This window comes from Equus quagga, chromosome 20 (genome assembly GCF_021613505.1).
Source record: "Equus quagga isolate Etosha38 chromosome 20, UCLA_HA_Equagga_1.0, whole genome shotgun sequence".
Classification (NCBI taxonomy): Eukaryota; Metazoa; Chordata; class Mammalia; order Perissodactyla; family Equidae; genus Equus; species Equus quagga.
Window position 1 is genome coordinate 5,933,877 of NC_060286.1, and position 18,929 is coordinate 5,952,805.

General features: G+C 43.4%; 1 protein-coding gene across 2 annotated transcripts in view; it reads left to right on the plus strand.

Moving 5' to 3' along the window:
* Positions 1 to 18,929, plus strand: part of DAAM1 (dishevelled associated activator of morphogenesis 1) — a 161,335-nt gene that overhangs the window by 72,524 nt on the left and 69,882 nt on the right. For both annotated transcript variants that reach the window (XM_046647122.1, XM_046647123.1), the window contains exon 3: positions 11,702 to 11,791. In XM_046647122.1, coding sequence (XP_046503078.1) covers positions 11,702 to 11,791 — 90 coding nt within the window. The remainder of the gene's footprint in view (positions 1 to 11,701; positions 11,792 to 18,929) is intronic.

Consider the following 18,929-nt stretch of genomic DNA (forward strand, 5'->3'; position numbering starts at 1 on the left):
AGTTTTAATCTATTGTTTCTTAATTAGAGTGTAAGGGATTGCTCAGTAATTAAGTAGAGGAAGTAAGACTATGTAAAGACTTCAGGGGAATATCTAGAATAGTCTCAAAGTGTTCGGTTGTCTGGAAGCCAAAACTCAGAATCTAATAAGGGAATTGATATTAAAATTGTCTATATCTGTAAGGTTAAAATTTCTTTTCATTTGACACATCTGTAAAGGTCAAAAGAGAAAATTCTGTTTAGCTAAAGGACATGATTAGTTGACAAAGAAGGAAAAAAATATTGAGTACATCTGCCCCTGACTCTGTGGCATTTTTGGATAAATCAACTTGATGAGTTCATAGAAAAATGTTGAGAACACTATGAAAGTATGCAATACATCACAGAGGGAAGTGGGAATGGAGATATGGGTTTAAATGTGTTCAGTGCTCAAATTCCTATGTAGTAGATGTGAACTGCTGCCAATATATGACAAAGAATGATCCCAAACCCAGAATTTATAAACAAATTATTTTGGCCTGGAGAACCACTGGTGGTGTGTGACACAGGGTGATGGTGTAGGTGGTTCTGCTTGCTTATATCTGTTGTACTTTTGGATGGAACACTGCATTACTTCTAAGAGTCAAAGCGTGTTGGCAGTAGATTGTCGTCCATGGACAGCATTCATTTCTTTGTACTGGTTGAGGTCCTGTCAGCTTAGCGACAGTAAGTTGTCAAGACGGCTTCTTAAGGTTCCTTCTTGTCCTCTGATTCGCTAAACGAATTCAGTAAAGCTCAAGGTAAACCACAAAACCGTTTTATTCCTTCTAGTCTTAAATTTATATTTTATCTCACCAAGATCATTCCAAATGTCCTTTTCTACAGGCTGTCAAATTTAGATTTTGACTTCATGTTAGGTACTTTGTTATTAATCAATACATTTATTTCTGGGTGCTTCTTAATTTAGATTACTGGGACTGAATTGGGGGGGATGCAGAGAAATAAAGGAAAGAAACATGAAAAATTTTTTTTTTTAGATATAAATACTGTGAAACAATCTCTGAACTAATGTTATTGAGAAATTGGTTATGAGTCCCCTTGGCCTTGATGATTTTCATTACTACAAATCCTAAAGAGACTCTGAGTAGCATGTTCCTATTTAGCTTTTGGCTCCAATTTAAAATCTGATTATTTAACTTAATCCTCAGGCTACCATGTGTAAATTACACAAAGTCAACATACTATACTGACTTGCCAACTCTCTCTGTGTCCCCATATACGCCAATATAGGTTTTAAAAGACTGGGAGAATAATTTGATCTCCATAAGTAGTGTGGTTTAGATAAGCTTTCAAGTGTAATTTTGAAAATGTGTTTCAGTAATGGCTAGGACAATCTGGTAGTTTGTATCAATAACTGCACATAGAATATATATTGATGCCCTGGGAATCATCTGAACACAATTTGCTCTCACAAAACATATGTCACATGGCCTGTGGGAAGTAAATATGTGATGCGTGGATGGTTTATTTCAGTCCTAAACCGTCCTTGAATATTTTTACACACTGTGCTTGGAACCCTCCCCTCCCCAGTCTTCAATTCCCAGAATTCTGCTGGAATTTCAAACTGTTTCTTGATGCATGTTATAGGAGCTCAGTACCAGCTACATCTTCTAGTTATGATTTTCTGGCTCATGGATGGAGAACTGTATTTACTATTTTTTTTGAAAACCAGATCCCTAAAAAAGTTTCAATTTTTTCTCTCGTGTCCAATTTTAAATGAATCCGCAGGAAACATCCCACAGCTGCTAACTGTTTATTTCAATATACAATGTAATATTTAAGAAATAAACTAAATCAATGGCTGATAGCTCACTTAGAATATATATATATATGGGTTGTTTTCAGGAAAGATGAACTTTTCTTAGATGTAGAAGAAAAAATCAGTAAGTCCTTTGCCATCTTTTAAACAATCAGACAGTTTGAGTTTATTCCGGTAAGGAACACTCATTATGTGAAATGCACTATGAATAGGCACCTTTGCGCCCCCGGGAGCAGACTGGCACACAGGCGTCCTATCTGGCTTTTTCACCCTCAGGATCCCCAGCACCTAGAGCAGCGCCAGGCCCAGAGTAGTGCTCAGTAAATGCATGTGGCCTGGATGAATAGCTAATTACTGCAGGATGATACTTGAGATGCTCAGCAAGTATTTGAGTGCATGCATGCGTGTGTGCATGAATTAATGACTGTTGAATGCCCCAGCAGTTCGGTTTGTATTTTGAATTGTTCTCGAAGTAGTAGTGATAGATTTGGGCTGATCCCTGCACTCTTCCTGCACCCTGTCCGCCGGTTGTCATTCTCTTTACTCATCTTCTTCATTTGGATGTCAGTTACTATGGGATCACCCAAGTGGCTGGGATGAACGGTAGCAGATTAAAAGGATGAGGGGGATAATGTTTAAAAAATATTTTCTGTCCTTAACAGTCTCTCTGCCATATATTACATGGTAAAATAAATAAATAGCTGCAGTTTGGAAGAGACTCATTGTGCTAGATATCCTTTGACCCAATTAAAACTTAAAAGTGTCAGGTGAGCTCTCAGCAAGTCTCTGGAGGGTGTGCTGGGCAGGTGTGGGGGACCTGGGCTGGCAAGAGCAGCGCTGTGTCGTTGGGCGAGGGGTATGTGGGTGGAACTTGGCTTCACAGTTGCCGACAGGGCTTTAGGGTGCCTTTCTTGTCTGTCACTTTACAGCTGGTTCTGTGTCCCAGGAGACAAAGTCCCTCCATTCAATTAGGAAAACACTGCTTAGAAATTCTCTCAATTAAGCCTTGTCAACAGGAGTTGTACTAGATTATAGATGCAAAAACTGGAAATTTGAGTGGCTGGAAGGAATTGGGAGATGATTTTAACATACCTTTAGAACAGAGTTATTTATTTTAGATTCCTGGAAAACTGCTGAGGATGCAGACTAACTAAAAGTTAGTGACTCTGATGAGTTTCTAGTTGAAATAAGTCAACGAAGCTAAATAAGAAGCCTACAGGTTTGGCAGCGACTTTGTCTAGCAAACTGGATATCGTTTGCATTGCTTACTGTTACAGGGTGGAAGGGAAGTAGTATGAAACATTTAACCATAGGCACTAAGAAACCAAAAATTATTTTAGTCAGCTTTGCTTGTGGGATTTCTCACTTATTTTTATGTATCGAATGAAAACACATCTAATAGACAGAGAGCATTACTGTGCGGGTGGTGGTGAGTCATACTGTGGTATTTCGTGTACTGACTTAGAATGTTGGCAGGAACCTTACCAGCTGAAAACCTTCATGTTTGTTCTCTGTGTGTACACATCCCTTTGGGATTTAAAGCTCTCTGTTGTTTCCTCACTGGTTAGAAGCAGGTAATAATTGACTGAATGGACCTCTAAATAGACAAAACCAACAAAAATCTTATCTGACTTTCAGATTTCAAACCATCCCTATGAAAATAAAATACCATTCTCAGGGTCATTGTTAAATTTTAAGAGCTGTATTGGCAATTGAGGGTCAGTTCGTGAGTCCTGGATGTAATGGTCATTTCCTGAGGATGGGATGGTTGTTCATAAAATTAACGAGTTATCTCAGCCTCATAGTACATTCTGTCCAGACATGTATGAAAGTGTCAGTTTTTGGCTGCCAAAGTGTCACCCTTCAGTCTTCCACCTGCCTTGTCTGGCTTTTTCCTCTGTGATGTTGTACTTATCACTGTGACATATGACTTAAGGCCAGGTCACTTGTCCCTCCACGGGGTCACTTGTCCCTCCACGGGTGACTTATTTCTGGTAGTGTTGAGTTGTGGGGTGGGAGGAGAGGGTTAAATCCAGAGAAGGCACTGCTAATGCTGGGTGTCTGTGAGGCGAGCCTGAGGCTTGCTGCCTGCGGGGCATGTGGGAAACCTTTGCTGGGTGGGGTCTGGATGGGTGAGTTGGGCCTGCTTGCTGTGGGCAGATACCTGAAGTATATAATTTGAAAGAGAAAGGTTAGCCTTGTCTGAGTAATAATGGTTAGAAATTCTGTGTGCTTCGTGCATGGAGTGAGGTGGATGGTTACCTTGTCAAGGACCATTAAAAAGCCAAAAACCAAAACAAAACAATCAAACACACACACACACACACACACACACACACACACACACCCCGAGTTGATTAACAGGGTGACCCCAGGGACCTGTCTTCATTTCCCCTTCTCATTTTTTAATTCTCCATTCCCCGCTACGTTAATTGCATGTCCTCCTACCTCTATGTGAATATATATTAGTATGTATATAAAGAGTTAGCTTAACTAATTAGAAATAGAAATCCTGAATTCCTCTATTAGAGATTTCTTTGTTAGCCAGAAACTTATTTGTTGGCTCACTGAAATCTGTCGATTTGGTAGATTTTCAAAAAATAAATGCTTTCAATGTTGCTGTGGAGGTTTTATAAATAACCCCATATTTCAATTTAGCTCACATCTCTGGAAAAAGCTTTTTCAACTCATTCAAGACCCTTATTGTATATTATTTCAGAATTCCTTCCCTTGCTTTATCTAGCACATCAATCCATTTCCTTAGATTTATTTGTACTGTGCCAGTTTTATGTGGATTTCCTTATAGAGCTAGCTAGCTGCCTGCTTACTCTGGAGTGCAGGGCTGGGGAGATTCTTTGTCCAGAATCTTTTAGAAGTGGGGCTTAATAACATGCTTTGTTAGGGTGAAACCTAGAACTTCAGTTCCCACAGCTGGGCTTCTCTCAGAGGTCCTTTCTTCTTACAAAAATATATAATTTTACCTGTTCTCCAGGGTATTATAAGTATGTAAAATATATATTCTATAAAGATGTAAACAATATAATTAATATCTTCTCCGAGAAAGCCTTAGGTTTTGTTTGTTGGTTTCAGTTTTTGAGAAACCTGAGCTTGGTGCAAATGTTTCTCCTTTATTACTCACTAAATCATTTTCCTTTAATTAAGTTTAAAAACTCTAAGAAAGAATAATATGAAAAAATAATTTAGGGGCCAATGAAAGGAGCTGGCTGGCCATCCAAGTCTAAGATGAACAGCAGGAACTAAATTTGTTCTGTTCATCTTTGCATTAACTGCCAGTCCTCAAAACGGTATCTGATGTAGCCCAGTTGCAAAAAAACGGTGCTTGAGAAGCAGCCAGGATGCTTCCCGGGGTTGGACTAATTACATTTGTTTGTTAATCTTAGTGGAAAACTTGGCGATTAACTCAGAGAGGAGCCAGTACTCTTCTGTGGTGCCGCCACTAGGGAAAAGGAGAAAACAGCACAGAAAAGTTTCTTAAGGACTTAGCGCTGATATGAACCTATCACTTAATTTAACGTTAAGGGACCTGGAGAGAAAAATTGCCTCTCTTGGCCTAAATGGAATGTATACTAATAGAATCTAGGTAATTTTCAAGCAATAGATAAGGATATTTCATGGAAGAGATCTTTGGTTTCAAGCATAAGTTGTGCCTGAAATTGTAACATTTCCCAGATAGAGCTGCTTACTCTAAAGGGGTCCGCATTTTTCCTTTCCCTCCCCTTTGTACATTTCTTCCCAACCAGTTTCTCTTCTAAACTGACTCCTTGGTTTATCTAATGTTCAACCAGAAATTTCTTTCCTTACTGTGTACATAAGGCTATATTTTCTCTACTCTGAATGTTTTGTTTTCCTGGGGCTCTAACAACAAGGCTTGATTTTTTTTTTTTTTTTTTAGCAACTTTGAGATATAATTTACGTGCCGTAGAATTCACCCAGTATAAGTGTATAGTTCAGTGAGTTTTAGTGAGTTTATACGGTTGTGCCACCATTGCCACAATCCAGTTTTAGAACATTTCTGTCCCCCTGTCCATTTGCAGCCAGTCCCTGTCCTGCCCTGAGTCCTGGGTGACCACCAATCTACTTTCTGCCTCTACAGATGTTCTTTTCTAAAAAAATCATGTAAATAGATGCTATCTGAGATACAGAAATCCTAATTGCCTTGTTTTCCTTGATTGCCTTTTTCAATATTTCAATTAAGTATCAAAATGAAAAATTTCCTGTGATATTACTTTGAGGTAATGTCAGAGCTTGAAGAAACTATTGTGTCAAGAGGATTTTCAAATTAGTCTGTATTCCATTCTTCTTCCTCCTGCCATCAGCTGTGCTTCGGTTCACCTCCTTGGCCAGCAGTGTATCTAAATGAGTGCAAGTACTGGAAAGGAGAGACGACACAAGCAGTCCAGCCGTGTTGTAACTGAGAAGGACACCAGGAGTGGGGTCTCTGAGACGGGAGTGTAGATTCAAACAGAAAAGCTAAAACTGAAACTAGACAGCTTCCGTAAGAAAGCATAGAATGCTTTTTTTTGAGGAAGGTAGCCCTGAGCTAACTGCTGCCAATCCTCCTCTTTTTGCTGAGGAAGACTGGCCCAGAGCTAACATCCATGCCCATCTTCCTCTACTTTATATGTGGGATGCCTACCACAGCATGGCTTTTCCCAAGCGGTACCATGTCCACACCCGGGATCCGAACCAGCGAACCCCGGGCTGCCGAGAAGCAGAATGCGCAAACTTAACCACTGTGCCACCGGGCCGGGCCCTAGAATGCTTTTTTGACCTGCAAGTTGCAAAAATTTCTTGAGAAGACAAAAAGCACTAACTCTAAAAGAAGAAAGATTAATAAATTAGACTTCATCGAAATCAAAACACCTTGTGATCAACATAGACGTATCAACAAAATGAAAAGGCAAGGCACAGGCTAGGAGAAATAGACTCGGTACAGTTGTCCTCGGTGTCCATGAGGGATTGGTTTGGGATACCAAAGTCCTTGGTTGCTCCACTCCCTTAGTCGGCCCTCTGTATCCGCGGATGCAGAGGGTCAACTGTGTAAATCTGACAAAGGCCATGTTTCCAGAATATGTAAAAAAGTCTTTAACTCAATAATAAGACAGGCAACTCAATAAAAATGGGCAAAAGATTTGAGTAGATACTTCACAAAAGACACATACGAATGGCTAATAAATGTGGAAAAGCATATTCAGCATCAGTTGTCGAGAAAATGCAAATGAAAACTACATTGAGATACCACTTCATGTAAACGAGATGGCTAAAATTAAAATGACAGCACCAAGTGTTGGTGAGAATGTGGAGTAATTGGACCCACCATACATTGCTAACGGAAGAGTAAAGTGCTACAACCCCTTCAGGGTATACCTTTGCCAAACTCAACATTGTGTACTTGGATCTGTACATTCACTCTATGTACATTTAAAGAATGGGTTTTAATCTTTGAAATGAGTTGATCATCACTATATCCTTCAATAATCCCCTGTCTTCTTCCCTCCTTCCCCCCTCCCTCCCTGCTTCCCCAACTTCCTCCACCTTATTTTTTCATTTATTTTTTTGGCAATCCAGCTATGTCAGATATTGCTTTGGGGACATAATTAAATTAATTTGGCAATTAATGCAAGGTGAATAGAAAAATTTAGTTCCTGCACTCTGGGACTCCAGAATGGGAGTCAGACATGCCAATGAGATAACAGTAGCAATGTGCTAAATGCCCTAAGGACAAGGGAGCACAGAGGAGCTGCCCACTCCAGGAAAGTCAGGATAGGCTGCCTGGAGGGAATAGTTGATGCCTTGTAAAAGCTTAGATGAATAGGATTGATCCTTAGACCTGGTGGGAAGGGCTCTCTGAGAAAAGGGAACAGCATGTGCAAAAGTTTCAGAAGTGGGCAGCTTGTGATCAGAAGTGCTAAAAAGTGGCTGCTGGTGGAGGAAGAGGAGGGGAGAGGGACCAAGTCGGCAAAGGCCACATCATGAAGGGCCTCTACCTACCAGCTGAGGAATTTGGACTTTATCTTGGAAGGGAACTGTTGAAGTCTTCTATCATCTTATCTTCCTAACTAGATTTAAGTTCCGTGACATCAGGGTCTGTTATTCATCTCTGTAGTCTTTGTAATATCTGGCTGTGGTCCTGGAATGGGTATGACAGCGAGTGAGTGTTGATTGATCCCTGAGGCTGTGATGGTCTCGAGTCTTGAATGCTTGGTTCAGCCACATTATTAACATGGAATGAGTCAGAGCAGAGGCACTTTTGGAATGGAGGAGTCGGGGTCTTGTTACACTCTGGGCATTGTGCCTAGGCACTCCCAGTTATTATCTAACTTAATCCATGTCACTCTCCTTGCTCAGAATCTGCCGGTGACCTCTGCTTGCTCTTAGGAGAAAGACCAAAATTCATGTTGTCCTTCAAAGCTGCTGCTCACTGGCTGCAGTGCTTTTCACCTATTGAATTCCCATGCAGCTCTCAGCTCTCACTTCACTGCCCCGGGAAGCCTTCCCCGCCCCGCCCTTCCCCACACCAAGGGGGCTCCCAGAGCTCGGCTTCCTGTGTGGCCATCCTCAGTTCACAGGTTCACTTGACTTCTCCTGCCCACCAGAGAATATAAGCTCTGTGATGTCTTTCTGTACCCCGCACCTCACATAATGCCTGGCATTTAACAGACATCAAAAACATTTTTTGGTTGCATGAATGAATCCTTGAGAGAGCGCGATCAGATATATATTATCATTCTCACTTTCCAGGTGAAGAAATGGAAGTTCAGAGGTTAAGTCACTTGTCCAGGGTTGCATACCCCATGGGAGCCAGGCCTGGGCCTCGTGGGCGGTGAGTGCGGCGGAGGGGTGTGTCGCGCTTTCACCTTTGAACGTGGGCTCTGTAACCAGACAGCCTAGACTCAAGTTCCTCCTCCAGCATTTACTAGCTTTATTACCTTGAGCAAGCTGTTTAATCTGTGATTCAGTTTCCTGGAAAATGGGGTAACATTATCCACTTTATAGGATTGTTGTGAAGATAAACTAAATTAATTCATACAATACATTAGAACAAGCACACAGAAAGTGCTCAATAATTTTTAACTGTCACTATTACCAGTATCCATTTATTCCTCCCATTTTCTTACTGTAATCCGAAATTACATCCAGAGACCCTATAGCAATTTTTTATTTCTTTATTTTGTGGAAATTCTATTCTTGCATGAACCCATCTGCCCTTACGGCCTGCTTCAACTATGTTCTCTCAATTCAAAATTGGTCATTTCTGTGTCTCAGCAGAAGCAGAAGTTTCCTATCCCTAACAGCAAAATATGTTGATATTCATACCCTTTGCTGTGAATTTCTAGGTTTTAGGATTCACACATTTCTTAACACTTCGCTCAGTTAGCAAAAACACAGTGTTGTAATGCATTAAAGGATGCAACATTAATAGCCCCGTTCTCTCTCACAAATCACAGACCTTTTCCCCAAACTATTCAGCATGTTATCGAGCTGTTTGAATAACTGAGCTGACCCCTCTCCCCTCTAAAAACCCTGATTGTTGAGAAGTGATTTATGTCACATTATTTTCCCCATTCATCAATAGGTGAAAGCAGGTGTGACTTACAGGAAATTAAAACAGGAAGAAAAATAATTGCTTCACATGTATAATAGTTGCATGCCAAAATTTTAGCATGTTCCCTCATAATAGAATTTTTTGTAAATATCTTTAGTTCCTTCCCTGGTTGTTCATTGTTGAAAGTCTTAACTAGTTTCATGTGATTAGGGTGTAATAGTGTGTGGGTGTATGGGTGTATGTTTTAGTGACTTAACTGTTTACCTTTTTCTTAAAAGAAAATAGCACCTGATTTGTGTTTAAATAATGAGAGAAATGACAACAGTACAGTTGCCTTCCCTGTGCCAGGCATTACTGCATGCTTAGTTGATGTCACTAATCTTCACAGCAGCCCTGCAAGAGGAATGATATGCCCATGATTTGAGGTGAGGAAGCAGGGGCTTATGGGATTAAGAACTTCCCTGGGAAGCTAGCATGTATCAGGCCCTGAGTGGCCAGGCCCTGGAGGTGTAGGTGTTAACAAGATAGGGCATAAGGGGATAACCAGAAGCGCACCTGGCAAAGTCAGTTGGGTGATAAATGGAAGACCTCAAAGGCAGAGTGAGGAACGTATAGTTAATTTTGTAGGCAATGTGGAACTAATGAAGCTTTTTGAACTGGGAGCGCAAAACAGCACAGGTGTTCTATTTTTAAGGCAAAGGTTTTAAAGCTTGGTCCCTGGACCAGCAGTATCAGCAACACTTGGAAACTTCCTAGAAATGCAAATTCTTGCACTTTCTCCCACCTGCTCCATCCTAAACGCTGGGTACTCCGTGGTTTAGGGCGTCCTCCTGCTGATTCTGGTGCACACTGAAGTTTGAGAATCATCGCCTTAATGCATTCTGGCCGTGCCGTAGGAAGGGCTGGAAGGGTGAGGAGGAACAGTGTGGAGGCTCTTGCTAGAAGCCAAGGGAGAGGGTGTTCAGGCATAAGTTTGGGTGGTTTCATTGGGAATGAAACAAGAGGAAAATCATGAACTTCTCAAGGAAGAGATAATAGGACTTGCTGACTAAACGGAGGTAGGAGGCTAAGATGCGAAGCCAGTGTCCACGAGAGGTAGAATTGCAGATGAACACTGAAGGTATTCAGACGGGGGCTTGTTTGTGCTCCTCAGGGGTCTAAACCTTATTGTGCCTTAATTCATAGCATCTTTTATATGTCTGTCTTACATCCACCAATCTGCCACCCTCAACTAAATCACTTTCCCTGTAGGGATAAAAGTGTACCAAACACTCAATACCAGTAATAATACTGACCATAGATTGAGGTATTAAATGCCAAGAACTTTTCTCTAAGGACTTTGTATTCGTTATCCCATTGTTGTTAATCACTAGTTATGGATGCTTGTAAGTTGCCTTCCCTTAGTGTCCAATCTAAGTTGTACCAGTGTAAATTAATGTTTCCAGACAGTGATCTGAGAGGGTGAGTCTGGGCTCTGCAGTCAGACAGCTCTGGGCTGAAACCCCAGCCCCATCATTTGCCAGGTGTGTGGTCTTGAGCAAGTTACCCAATCTTACGCCTAAATTTCCCCCAGCTGTATTACAACAGGAGTTATTATTACAGCGAGGATGTAATAATGAGTGGAACTCTTAGGGTTGTTTTGAGAACCAAATGCAAAAATGCATGATGCTTGGCACATCAAGTGCTGAGTAAATCTTAGTGGAGTTCATGGTGATGAAGATGTCTCCCTTGCTCAGAACCTCATTGGTGCCTTTGTCCAGAGAATAAACACCTTAGTCTGGCATTTAAGACTTTCCACAAACTGGTCACTGCCTGCCTCTCAAAGCTTTAACGTGATGATTCGTTGCACAATCCTAGTGCTTCAGCCAAGCTGGTCGGTGTCCCCCACACTCACTGAGTCTGTTACCACATCCCGGCCTTTGGGTCTGTCCCTCGCTCCTCTCATCGCGTCCAGGGCCTTCAGGGCCCAGGCTGATATTCGGTGTTTGTGGAGGTGGCCCCAGCAAAGCCTTGTCTCTAATGCAGTTAATCCTTCCAAACTCAAGAGGCCTGATGGCCTTTACTGCTCAGTGGGCCCTCTGCCGCAGTCCCCGTGCTCAGGATAGCTCTGTCCGTGCTCCGCCCCCTACCTGAAGCTTCATTCGGTGCAGGGCCTGCTTCTCGCCGGGCTGTGCCTTCTGAGTGGTGGTAACATGCACCTTAAGTTCGCTTCTTGCTCTTTCCCCAGTTCGTTGAAATACGTGCTCGTGGTTTTGTCTCTCCCTGATGATGCTGATAACTTCCCCTATGGGAATAACATTTAATCTATGAAATACTAATTATTATTTTTCTTCTCAGGATGAACTTGACCTCACAGACAAACACAGGGAGGCCATGTTTGCACTTCCAGCTGAGAAAAAATGGCAGATATATTGTAGCAAGAAAAAGGTAAGATATTCATTATGTTTATTGTTAACTGGAAAATTGTCTCTTTTTTTTTTGTGAGGAAGATTGGCCCTGAGCTAACATCTGTTGCCAATCTTCCTCTTTTTGCTTGAGGAGGATTGTCCCTGAGCTAATATCTGTGCCCATCTTCCTCTGTTTTATATGTGGGATGCCTCCACAGCATGGCTTGATGAGTGGCGTGTAGGTCCACACCTGGGATCTGAACCTGTGAATCTTGGGCCACAGAAACAGAGTGCACGAACTTAACCACTAGGCAACCGGGCCAGCCCCTGGAAAATTATCATTTTTGATTCCCTTTGCCCTCCCATTTCACCAGCAGAAGTCAGGCAGCTCTTTATAACCTACGAACCAGATTGGATGTGTCCCCTTGTGGCCTTGGTGCTACGTGCGGCAAAGTGCTGACCTCTGATGTTGTTTTTCTCAGCACTTCATTGGACGCTCCGCAGCCCTATAGTCCTGTGCAGCTGAGCCCCAAAGTAACGCTGGCCCACATGAAGATCAAAGTTTTTTTTCTGCTCTTAAGAGTTTGTATATAGGTAGGTTAGGATTAGTGTTGTGGGGTCACAGTCCTCTGTGACCACCATCTAACAACTTTCCGTTTCACCATGTCTAAGGTGCGGTCCTGTCCTCGTGATCCGAGGTGGTTCTCCAGCCATTTCACATTCCAAACTAAGGATGCAGGATAGGGAAAGAAGGCACGAATGTGCTCCCCCCCTCCACTGTTAGGGACATGTCTGGAAGTTATACACCTGACTTCCCCTCACATCCCACTGTTAGCTACACGGCCACACCTTGCTGCAAGGAATGCAGCCTTTATTCTGCGCGGCCACCCCCACTTAAAAGCTGGGGGTTCTGCTACCTTCGGATAGGAGAGAGTGGACATCAGGAGCAGCAGAAACACCAAGGCTCTGTTCCTAGCACCCGCAGCACTAGGTGTCACCCCGTGGACTGTATCTCCTGCAATACAGTTCACGCCCCATCTTTTAAACCCTGTGGCAAGTTCTTAGACTGTTCCCATCCCATTTTTGGAACCAATCCTGTTCATGGCCATCTTTTGCCACTTTGCTTCTGTTCCATTATGTACTTGAATTCAGACGGGATAAGCGGGAAAGGCAGGGCTGGCACCTAAGAGAAATACCATCTCTCTTCGACAGGCAGTGGACAATCCGATTACTCACTCTTGGACTCAGAGCACAGGAACAAACTATAGCAATCCAGTATCTTTTCAAGACATGGCATCAGTCAGGGAACCCTTTTCTTGGGTGACTAGCATGCATTTGGGGCCCCCACTTGCCCACATGGCTGTCTCTTGGCATGCTGCCTTGTGTCAATGCTGTGGCCCCTTCGTGGAGCATCTCTCCAGTGGTGAGCCTGCATGGGCCCCTCTCCAAACAGACTTTATGCCTCTGGGTATGAGGCGCCATGTCTCACTCATCTTTGTAACTCCAGCATCTGGTACTTTGAAATGAATGTATGATGAGTCAACCACTGAGTTAACGTTAGTGTCATACTGAACTGTCAAAAAATTTAAAGTGCATTTAATTTTCCACCTGAGCAGTTATAATTGATGAAACTATATGTGGAGTTCGGTTCCAGGAGCCTTTGCTGAGAGACGTGTCTAGCTGTAACCTCTGAGTGTGATTTCTGAGCCGATTGCTATCAGATCAGACCAAGTTGGAGTCTTAAGTGTTGCTAACCCAGTAGTACCCAGTAGGAAGTGTCTGACAATGAATATGTCCTCTTCTCCTCTTTCTCTTTGTACACATCTTAACTGGAAAACCTCTCTTTTGTTGAACTGATTGTCCTGGCTCAGGAAACAGATAAAATACTCTGGGAAAGAATTTTAAAATGAAGCTAAAACGTGTCCAGTTCTGAAAGTGCTGGTATTATACGGTCTTTGAAAACGAGGGAACTTTTCCTGCAGCCGTCTTAAAGACCTGGGCCCCAGAGCTGAGAAAGAAAAGTCCTCAAGTGCCCGTGCACACAGAGGAAATTGTCTATTTTGGCTCATCCAAGTGCACATTTTTTTCTCAAAATTAGGAAACAATGTGAAGTGGGATTGGGAATATGCAGTGGAGGAAAGGAAAGGGCAGGAAAATGGGAGCAGCTTACCGAGGGGAAAGTTTCTTCTTTCCCAGATTTTATTACACCCTTGACAGCAATTGAAAGTTAATCATGGAAACTACTGCCCCTTAGATTAGAAAAGGCAAACCCTGGAGGATAGCAGTGACCTCGGGCTCGCAGCTGCTGCTCGTTTTTCAATTTCCAGGCCTATCAAATCCCCTTGCAAACCTTGTCTCCTGTGCACGTGGTGGGGTTGGCTCTTTGTGGGAGGATGGATACGGATATGGCCACTGGCCTCAGAATCCCATTTCTGGATGGATGGGCCCTTCCTGCTAGTACCTGGCCAGATCGCACAGATCTGTGGCAATGCAGTTCTGCTTCACTCCAGCAGCTGGGATTCCTTATGTGACTTAGCAGTGGCGTGGCTGAGTGGGAAAACCATTTTAGCTCTTTGGAGAATCCCATGGGCTTATCGATCTGCCTCATTTTAAAGTGGATGGTAGCATTGCTTGACTAAAGGTTGTCTGATTAGAGCTTCTCAGACTGTTAAAACCATACTATGCCTTTGGTCTGAAAGTGACCTTTTTGGGCACTGTAATGAATTGGGAAATAATACAATAAGTAGGAGAACACAAAAACCTAAACAGGAAAGGAGCATGCTGTTTACTTCTCTTCAGAGAATGTGATCTCCTAAGGAACAGGTTGCCCATTCTCAGAATGGAGCCCGTGGTGGCCATCCTTAATACTAAGAGCAGATTATTTTCCTTGAACCCTATCTTGTGTAGCCTTTTCAAATCAGACTTGTCACCAGCAAGCCAAACCATATGCATTTCTCAGCCCGAGGGAAACCTACACACCCATGGCTCCTTCAGATTTTCCTTTTTTCAAGATTAGAACCCAGGGCACTACAGCATTCTCCCACATAGTGAAGCCGCAGCGTAAGGGCCCGCACAGCCCACAGAAGCAGATGCAGGAGTTGGTGACAAGCAGGCTTTCTGTGGAAAAGCGCACAGCAGTCGTGAGGCAAATGAGACTGGGAACTCAAGACAGAGCCAGGCCTTTCTCAGCCAAGTGGCTCTTTCCATCCAGCGGTGACTTTGAATGCCAGCAGTGGCTGTCTGCTTATCAAGCTCTGCGTTCATTTCTCAAACTTCTCTATCTAAGTCTCTGGTTGAAAACTCATTTCCAGAGCCAAAATGAAAGCAGCAAAAGTGTTTCTGGACTCAAAGAATTGGAAAGAAATTAATTGGAATTTTGCCTAATTGAGTAATCTGAGGGAGAGAAGAGATGGATGTTGTGGCCATGCTGGAAGTCCAGACAAATCTGTAAAAATGACCAGACTGGTTGGTCAGCCATGGTTTCATGTATGCAGCAATCCACTGTCAAATTTTTCAACTTTCATGAAAGGTCCACAGAAACGTTTTGTTGGTGGGGCTGGGGGTATTTTCAAATAGGAAATGTTTGTGCTTCTTATCTTTAAAGGTAATTCCCTTTTTAGTTCCAATCACAACATACTCTTTTGTTTAAGTGAGGTTTTTCCCAGTCCCCAGCCAGAAACTGCATCTGTTAACAATCTTTTGGATTTTAAACTGAAGCTTTTTAAACAATGAACCATCTGACCACGAAAGGCATCTGGCCATGCTGTATTTGCTTATTGTTAACATGATTTTTAAACCCTGGGAAAAGTAAGGAGTTGGTCTTCAGAGAGGAGAAAATGAAGCGGTGTAAAGGCTGTATTATGGCGACAGCCATCTTATCAGCACGGGCAGAAGCCTTCCTTAATTGCAGTTCTTCATCGGAGCAATTGTGCTGGTTGTATCACTTAACCCGTCCATATAAGTACCCAGAGAATACTGTTTCCTTCTCCCTGAGCTTCAGAGTTCACGCAGCGAGTGAATGGGGCTGACACTGTTGGCTGTAGTGCCGTCAGATGTTGGAGGCAAAGATCAGGATTTGACCGCTGCGCCTAAGTTTCCCTGCTTCCATTTCTGATCTCTGAAGCCAAGGCTTACGTCCGTGGCTCTGGATTCTTCAATTTACTTTTCTGTATCTTTTGAGGTCTACTTTGGGAAAGGTGAATTTTACTCTGTTGCTGAGTTGTGTTTAACTCTGGCTGAATTAAATCATTCAAGCATCTTGCCTAGCTGGCTGCAGCTGTCGTGGCTTGTGCAGAGTCCTGATCCAGTGCCGGGCACCTTTGGAGACATCTAGGAAAAGTGGCTGAAAATTCAGCTGATACTTTTCATTCAGTCCCTTTCTTTGCTTTGTGTATCCTAATTGGATCACTCTGCCACCGCTCTCCACAAAAGGAATCCTCCTTTCACCACACACACAAAGATTAAAACTGCATTGTGTCTGGTCGTCAGCATGCGGTTCTTTCCCTTCCCTGAGAGTGGAGGCCCCCTGTGTTTGGAGCGCAGGGAGGGAGTGGTTTGATGAAAACAGGGATTTAAAGGAACATATGCTAACGTAGTGGCATTAAAGACAAAAGGAACCATCAGTTTTCTACACAGTTCTCAAACAAAGCAGCTGGAAAACGAGGAGGTGAGGCGACAGGTTAGTCCTCTAGTTGTTCCCAGTGTCCTACTGAGAAGCTGCTATGGGTAGACTGACAGGAGAAGCAACGGCTGGGCACTCGACCTGGCAGAGCTGAGAGGGAAGAGAAGTCAGACGTCCTCTTCTTTCTTTACTGTAGTTGTTTCAATGTGCAGTCGAGTGAGCTTTGGGTTTTCAGGGGCCCACTTTGCTAGATGTCAAGATTTGAGAGAGGGAGCCAGTGGAACTGGATTTCAGCATCTGAGTTTCTAGACTTCTTTAGAAGTACCCGGTCTGGTCTCCTGCCATTGAGATTTCACCCCGATAATGGATTCCAGTCGTCATTTGTGCCTCTAAGTGCCACGGGGTTAAACAAGTGGCAGAAGTTGTAATGATTAGAAATAGGATTGGCGGTCCTTTCATTCTGCTTCTCTAAAGAATAGATGAGGGCAGCACGGTAGCTGGAGGACAGCGGGTGTCTCCGGGCGCTGCAGGCTCTGAAACGCCCTGCTATGTCTGCATATTCCCTGGGTATGGGAGATGAGGATTTGTGTACCAGACTGAAACAGTGAGAAACAATAAGCTTTGAGTATCTAGTACTTCACTCAATGAAGCAATGCGACTGGTGAAGGGCATGTTGGTGTGTCTCACCTGACATGCTGAGTACCTTCTCTGGGGTGGACTTTTGCCTATATTTTGAGGATGATTAAATGAGTAAGTCAAACTTCCTGGAGTGGATGGTCCTGGTAGCAGAAGCAGATAAAGTCAAATAATTGCCCTATCTTGTCATAAGCTTCATGATAGGGTAAGCAGACAGGCTCTGGAGCACAGAGGAAGGAGCCCCCGTGCTCTGGGGGAGTTTGTGTGACTGAGGTGACGGTTCCTTCCCTGTGCTGACCCATCCAGTGGTTATACCAGTGGGAGAGCTGGTGTTGTCATGCTTTCATCCCGTCTTCTAGAAACTGGCCCCTTTCTCAACAGCTGAGCTGTGTTCACATGCCCTGTACACTTTCCCTCTGGATTTGCACTTTGTTCTGTGTCCCTTTTGCCAGTGCTTAAAAGGTCAAGTTCAGACTGTTGGCCTAATCTGATCTTTACTAAACAATTTGTAGGGCTTGTTAGGAAATCCATAAAGAGGCTTAAACTTTTGAAAAGTGAAGACACTGGGGGGAAGACTGAGATAACTGAGGTTTGTTCAGTCGGGAGAAGAGGAAGTCAGGTGGCAACTCCAGCACAGGCTGATGTTCACTGGGTATTCCCCAGTGAAACTGTAGTATCTGTCAAAACATTGCCAACTTCCAGTTGGTAAAGAGCAGCTGCCTCCATCCTCCCAATAAAAACCGCCCTGACAGCTTGACCCTTCCCCCAAGGGCCCGCCAGTCTTCCGCCGTGATTCAGGCACTCAAGGGTCAGCTCCTGGCACAGCACAGCGGGGGACTCCAGGAGGCTGCTCCCACATTGCAGCATTGGTCCTGATCATTGATGCCTGCGCTATATTGGTTGGTAAAGATTTCTAACATTGGCCTAAGTATGAGATGCTGATTGACTGAAGATGGTGACCAAAACCATTTGATAATATGTGTCCAGAGACTGAAACGTTCCTCTTCTAGGAGTTGATTCCAAGGAAGTGATCAGAGATGCAGGCAAAGAACTCTGCATGAGGGTGTTTTTGCAATATTGTCTCTGAAAGCCAATGATTGTAAACAGCTTAAAGGAGGATGGTTATAATATGGTACACAACCATAACGTAACAGAGTATCTTGCAGCCATTGAAAAGCCCTGTTTTTAAAGAAATTTTAATGACATAGGAGACTGCTCAGCATGTAATGATATAGTTTAAAAAAGATATAAAACTGTAATCAGTTTTGATGAAAAGTTTGCAATAAAGTGTATATAAAGGTAGGCAGACAGAAACAGTTGTTTGGTGGGATTGTGGGTGGTTTACTTTTCTCTTTATATAAACATTTCCTAAATTTTCCATAGTTCATTGTTATCCCTCCTACCTTGGAATATTTTTCCTGGTTGTCAAAATAAAATTGGGCTTTTTAAAAAAATGCATACAATATATTTTGTATCAGTCAGCTTTCAGTCAGAGAAGCAGGACTATTGGCGGGACACACACACAGAGCACAGAGATTGTCCCTCACATAATCAGGGAAGCTGGCTAGGCTCTCTCTTTAAAGCTCTGGTCTTTACATCTAATGCTGGAGCTTCATGTCCATGGAGCCGGGAATTGGGAGGGAAGATGGATATGAACTGAGAGAAAGCAAGGAGAGCTGGAGCCCGCAGGGACAGACTGAAGCGTGCGTCAGTTCTCGCTGCCTCTGATCTGATGTCGGTGTCCTGCAGAAGCCTGAGCCGTCAGTCATCAGCTCAACACACACACATGCCTGGCCCGGGAGAAGCTGAAGGAGGATCAGGAGAAGGTGGAGCAGAGGCACACCTGGCTGCCGCTTCACTTCCTCCCTCCACGTCTCCCAGGAGAGTCTCTCTTGTGCCTCACCCTACCTGGAAACCTGCA